Source organism: Asterias rubens, chromosome 6, assembly GCF_902459465.1.
Source record: "Asterias rubens chromosome 6, eAstRub1.3, whole genome shotgun sequence".
NCBI classification, from domain to species: Eukaryota; Metazoa; Echinodermata; class Asteroidea; order Forcipulatida; family Asteriidae; genus Asterias; species Asterias rubens.
The window spans coordinates 7,810,763-7,816,844 of record NC_047067.1 but is presented as its reverse complement, the minus strand read 5'-3'; the positions used below and the strand labels follow the sequence as shown (position 1 = coordinate 7,816,844).

At 40.7% G+C, this 6,082-nt stretch overlaps 2 protein-coding genes and 1 long non-coding RNA gene across 3 annotated transcripts; all 3 read left to right on the top strand.

Annotated features, from left to right (window-relative positions):
• Positions 1–441: 441 nt before the first annotated feature.
• On the top strand, positions 442–2,125 carry LOC117291323 (twitchin-like). Its single transcript, XM_033772965.1, has 6 exons — positions 442–450; positions 552–660; positions 783–1,085; positions 1,238–1,540; positions 1,673–1,975; positions 2,046–2,125. Exons 1-6 carry the CDS (start codon positions 442–444, stop codon positions 2,123–2,125), a joined length of 1,107 nt encoding a protein of 368 aa, XP_033628856.1.
• Positions 2,126–2,239: 114 nt separating this feature from the next.
• LOC117291368 lies at positions 2,240–3,108 on the top strand. The gene is made up of 3 exons (XR_004519148.1): positions 2,240–2,400; positions 2,560–2,862; positions 2,990–3,108. It is a non-coding gene; the product is annotated as an uncharacterized LOC117291368 (long non-coding RNA).
• A 48-nt stretch (positions 3,109–3,156) lies between these two features.
• LOC117291322 (titin-like) lies at positions 3,157–5,882 on the top strand (the record flags this gene model as incomplete). The annotated part of the gene is made up of 7 exons (XM_033772964.1): positions 3,157–3,292; positions 3,459–3,761; positions 3,887–4,189; positions 4,313–4,615; positions 4,742–5,044; positions 5,343–5,645; positions 5,773–5,882. Coding segments are annotated over 7 exons (1,761 nt in total), but the record flags the coding sequence as incomplete, so codon positions are not given.
• Between the last annotated feature and the right edge of the window lie 200 nt (positions 5,883–6,082).

Here is a 6,082-nt window from a genome sequence, read left to right as displayed (position 1 = left end):
AATCAGACGGTGGCAGTCCAATCACTGGCTACATCATAGAGAAGAAAGAGACGTCTTCCACAAGATGGACAAAGGCTGTGAGAAACTCAGTTAGTGAAACATCACTGACTGTAAAGGATCTGATCGAGGGCAAGGAGTACGAGTTCCGTGTGGCTGCTGTAAACAAAGCTGGAACAGGTCCATTCAGTGAACCATCTGAGCCAAGAATCACTAAACCACCATATGGTGAGTAAATCCTTCAAGTTTTGTAAGTTTTTATAATTAATTATTACAACTCCTTTGGAATAAGTGTTCTTTTATGGGGAAGACCTTCTTAGAAACACTTCTCCATCTTGAATATTTTCTTTTTCCTCAAAGATGTTCCTGAAGCTCCTGGGAAGCCTGATGTGACAGCTGTTGATAGCAAACAGATCACTCTATCCTGGTCACCTCCTAAGTCTGATGGTGGCAGTCCAGTTACTGGCTACATCATTGAGAAGAAAGAGACCACCTCAACGAAATGGGCAAAAGCTTACAGAGACTCGGTTACAGAGACTTCTCTTGTTGTAAAGGATCTGATCGAGGGTAAAGAGTATGTGTTCCATGTGGCTGCAATCAACAAGGCAGGAACAGGTCCATTCAGTGAACCGTCTGAGCCCAAGATCACCAAGCCTCCATATGGTGAGACTCACATCAATGATTTTGTTGATCTTCTTTCACTTTACTGTATACATTTTCATTCCATTGGCAGAATGTTTTGGTCGTGTTGCTCTCTATTACATTTATTTATTATTTTTCATTAGATGTGCCAGAGGCACCAAGCAAGCCTGAAGTCACAGCTGTTGACCGCACCCAGATAACCATCTCGTGGTCACCTCCAAAATCTGATGGTGGCAGTCCAATTACCGGCTACATCATTGAGAAGAAAGAAACTTCTTCCACAAGATGGACAAAGGCTGTAAGAGACTCAGTTTCTGACACAACACTGACAGTGAAAGATCTGATCGAAGGCAAGGAGTATGAGTTCCGTGTGGCTGCAGTCAACAAGGCTGGAACAGGTCCATTCAGTGAACCATCTGAGCCAAGAATAACTAAGCCACCTTATGGTAAATATTATCCAAGTGATGATTGTAAAAGGCAATTTCCAAATAAGGATTTGTATTGGTTATTTTCAATACCCAAAAGAAGTATTCAAGGCTATTCAATGACACAAAGCAAGTTTTATTGAATGTGTCTTTTTTATTCACTGTCCCTCTAGATGTTCCTGAGGCACCAGGCAAGCCTGAGGTCACAGCAGTTGATAGCAAACAGATAACCATCTCCTGGTCACCTCCCAAATCAGACGGTGGCAGTCCAATCACTGGCTACATCATAGAGAAGAAAGAGACGTCTTCCACAAGATGGACAAAGGCTGTGAGAAACTCAGTTAGTGAAACATCACTGACTGTAAAGGATCTGATCGAGGGCAAGGAGTACGAGTTCCGTGTGGCTGCTGTAAACAAAGCTGGAACAGGTCCATTCAGTGAACCATCTGAGCCAAGAATCACTAAACCACCATATGGTGAGTAAATCCTTCAAGTTTTGTAAGTTTTTATAATTAATTATTACAACTCCTTTGGAATAAGTGTTCTTTTATGGGGAAGACCTTCTTAGAAACACTTCTCCATCTTGAATATTTTCTTTTTCCTCAAAGATGTTCCTGAAGCTCCTGGGAAGCCTGATGTCACAGCTGTTGATAGCAAACAGATCACTCTATCCTGGTCACCTCCTAAGTCTGATGGTGGCAGTCCAGTTACTGGCTACATCATTGAGAAGAAAGAGACCACCTCAACGAAATGGGCAAAAGCTTACAGAGACTCGGTTACAGAGACTTCTCTTGTTGTAAAGGATCTGATCGAGGGTAAGGAGTATGTGTTCCATGTGGCTGCAATCAACAAGGCTGGAACAGGTCCATTCAGTGAACCGTCTGAGCCCAAGATCACCAAGCCTCCATATGGTGAGACTCACATCAATGATTTTGTTGATCTTCTTTCACTTTACTGTATACATTTTCATTCCATTGGCAGAATGTTTTGGTCGTGTTGCTCTCTATTACATTTATTTATTATTTTTCGTTAGCTGTGCCAGAGGCACCAAGCAAGCCTGAAGTCACAGCTGTTGACCGCACCCAGATAACCATCTCGTGGTCACCTCCAAAATCTGATGGTGGTAGTCCAATTACCGGCTACATCATTGAGAAGAAAGAAACTTCTTCCACAAGATGGACACAAGCTGTAAGAGACTCAGTTACTGATACAACATTGACAGTGAAAGATCTGATTGAAGGCAAGGAATATGAGTTCCGTGTGGCTGCAGTCAACAAAGCTGGAACTGGTCCATTCAGTGAACCATCTGAGCCAAGAATTACTAAACCTCCTTATGGTAAATGTTTTTCCCCAGTGAAGATTTATAAGGAAATTTCAAAATAATTATTTGTATAAGGTTTTTTTTTCAATAACCAAAAGATGTATTCAAGGTTATTTATATAACACAAAGCAAGTTTGTATTTAATGTGTATTTTTTTATTCACTGTCCCTGTAGATGTACCTGAGGCACCAGGCAAGCCTGAAGTCACAGCAGTTGATAGCAAACAGATAACAATTTCCTGGTCGCCTCCCAAATCAGACGGTGGCAGTCCAGTCACTGGCTACATCATTGAGAAGAAGGAAACTTCTACCACAAGATGGACAAAGGCTATTAGAGACTCAGTTAGTGAAACATCACTGACTGTAAAGGATCTGATTGAAGGCAAGGAGTATGAGTTCCGTGTGGCTGCAGTCAACAAGGCAGGAACAGGTCCATTCAGTGAACCATCTGAGCCAAGAATCACTAAACCACCATATGGTGAGCTAATCCTTTAAGTCTTGTATTTTTACAATTGTTGTAACTCCTTTGTAATGAGTGTTGTTTTATGGGAAAAGCCTTTATAGATACACTTATCCATCTTGAATGTTCTTCTTTTTTCTTAAAGATGTTCCTGAAGCCCCTGGAAAGCCTGATGTGACAGCTGTTGACAGCAAACAGATCACCCTATCATGGTCACCTCCTGAGTCCGATGGTGGCAGTCCAATTACTGGCTACATCATTGAAAAGAAAGAGACCACCTCAACAAGATGGGCAAAAGCTTACAGAGACTCGGTTACAGAGACTTCTCTTGTTGTAAAGGATTTGATTGAGGGCAAGGAGTATGAGTTCCATGTGGCTGCAATCAACAAGGCAGGAACAGGTCCATTCAGTGAACCATCTGAGCCAAGAATTGCCAAACCTCCATACGGTACTTGTTACACCTTATTTAATAGTGAATATCTGTTTTAAAAGATTCTGATGGTCTTGGTTATTTATTTGTTAATTTGTTTATCTTAAAGCTTCTAAAAATTCAAGTTAAGGAATTTCATATTGTATCATGATTTTAAAAATAATTTTTATCCTTTAACTTCCAGATGTTCCTGAGGCACCAGGCAAACCAGAAGTCACAGCCATCGATCGAACCCAGATCACTATCTCATGGACTCCACCTAAGTCCGATGGTGGCAGTCCAATTAAAGGCTACCTCATTGAAAAGAAAGAGACTACCTCAACAAGATGGACAAAAGCTGTCAAAGATTCAGTCAGTGAGACTACATTGACTGTGAGAGATCTGATCGAGGGCAGCAAGTATGAGTTCCGTGTAGCTGCTGTAAACAAAGCCGGAACAGGTCCATTCAGTGAACCATCTGAGCCTACAATAACCAAACCTCCATATGGTGAGTTTAAATATGTTGCATATATACATCTTAGAAATTGTTTTGTGGCGATTGACTATAATCATACTAATTGTTTTTAAAGATTGTTTCTAATTATTATACATTTTTTACTTAACTTAAACCAGATGTTCCCAAAGCACCAAGCAAGCCTGAAGTCTCAGCTGTTGATAGTAAACAGATAACCATTTCATGGTCTCCCCCTGAGTCGGACGGTGGTAGCCCAGTAACTGGTTACATCATTGAGAAGAAAGAGACGTCTTCCACGAGATGGACAAAGGCAGTTAGAGACTCAGTTTCTGACACAACACTGACAGTGAAAGATCTGATTGAAGGCAAGGAGTATGAGTTCCGTGTGGCTGCAGTCAACAAGGCTGGGACAGGTCCATTCAGTGAACCATCTGAGCCTAGAATTACCAAACCTCCTTATGGTAAGTCCTTATGTGTAGTAACATCCTCTTTTCCTACCTGTAACATTCAATTATTACAGTCTTTTAATCATATGTTTAAACTTCAAGTTCAGTCACATTTCAACATCTTTTTGTAATTTCTAGATGTGCCTAACGCTCCTGGCAAGCCTGAAGTAACAGCTGTTGACAGAACCCAGATCACCATATCATGGTCAGCCCCAGAATCAGATGGAGGCAGTCCAATAAAAGGCTACATCATTGAGAAGAAAGAGACTACCTCAACAAGATGGGCAAAGGCTCACAGGGACTCGGTCACAGAGACTTCTCTTGTCGTCAACGATTTAATTGAAGGCAAAGAGTATGTGTTCCATGTGGCTGCAATCAACAAGGCTGGAACAGGTCCATTCAGTGAACCATCTGAACCTAGAGTCACCAAACCACCATATGGTCAGTTTGTTTATAATTTTTTTCACTTTTGCTATTTTGTTTGTATCAAATCTAATCAATTCTTATCAAATGCTTTAACTTTAAAGACAATTTACACAAATTTTCTGGTTTGGCTTCCACTCTCAGATGTTCCTGGTGCCCCAGGTAAGCCTGATATCACAGGTGTTGACAGAACTAATATTACAATCTCCTGGTCACCACCTGAATCTGATGGTGGAAATCCAGTATCAGGCTATGTTATTGAAAAGAAGGAAACCTCTTCAACGAGATGGACAAAGGCTGTAAAAGATTCGGTCACTAAGACAACACTGACTGTGAGAGATCTGATTGAAGGCAAGGAGTATGAGTTCCGTGTGGCGGCAGTCAACAAGGCTGGGACGGGTCCATTCAGTGAACCATCTGAGCCAAAGATCACCAAACCTCTTTATGGTGAGTGTCACAAAATCAAAATGTCGTATCAGCAATGTGCAATTTTCTTTCGTATTCATTAACTTGAAGATCATTAATAGTCTTTGTGAAAAGAGGTACCCCCCCCCACAAAAAATAATTTAAAAAATAGTAGTGTGTGGATGCACTCAAAATCACCCCTGTTTCCCTGTTTCGTTGGTCAACACCACTGCTTACAATGTATGAATTACCCCAGACACTTTCTACTACCCAAATTGACAATGCAACTACTCTGATTTTGGTCATGACCAATTTAACAAAAATTTATTTGATATTTAAGACGTACCTGAAGCGCCAAGCAAGCCTGAAGTCACAGCTGTTGACAGAACCCAGATTACCATCTCGTGGTCACCTCCAAAATCTGATGGTGGTAGTCCAGTCACTGGCTACATCGTTGAAAGAAAAGAGACGTCTTCCACAAGATGGACAAAGGCTGTTAGAGACACAGTTAGTGAGACTGAACTGACCGTGAAAGATCTGATTGAAGGCAAGGAGTATGAGTTCCGTGTGGCTGCAGTCAACAAGGCTGGAAATAGTCCATTCAGTGAACCATCCAAGCCAAGGATTACTAAACCACCTTATGGTGAGTTCAAACTGTTTACCTTTGTGAAAAACTTTGTTTTTCATCCCCTTTAAAGTGTTTAAAGTTAATTGGAATGAATCTTCTTTTAGTACTACTTCTTTAAGCACATTGGTGTCACCTATTATAGGTGTCAAAATGTGCACAAAGGAATTGACCTCCAAAAAGGATGGAATTGATAGAGGGGCACTTTGCGTTGTTGACTTTTTTGACTGCAAGGGGTCATTAAACAAGACTTAGATTTTGCATACTTAAGTAACATCAGGCCAAAGAAGAGTTTCTACGTTTCAAATAGAGATGAGAAAATCCAGACTTTAATCGGAATTCAGAGTTGACTCCTTAGATTAAAATTTTGAACATAGTTTTAGACCTTCTGTCATCATTACTCTTTTCCATAAATGAGTATATTTCTTATTTATAATTGTGTAAGACTAAACATT

What these genes read in the sequence shown, in the direction of transcription:
- LOC117291323 (XM_033772965.1), top strand. An exon ending in AATAACTAAGCCACCTTATG is followed by an intron (nt 1,086 to 1,237) that starts GTAAATATTATC and finishes CTGTCCCTCTAG; the next exon opens with ATGTTCCTGAGGCACCAGGC. An exon ending in GATCACCAAGCCTCCATATG is followed by an intron (nt 1,976 to 2,045) that starts GTGAGACTCACA and finishes TTCCATTGGCAG; the next exon opens with AATGTTTTGGTCGTGTTGCT.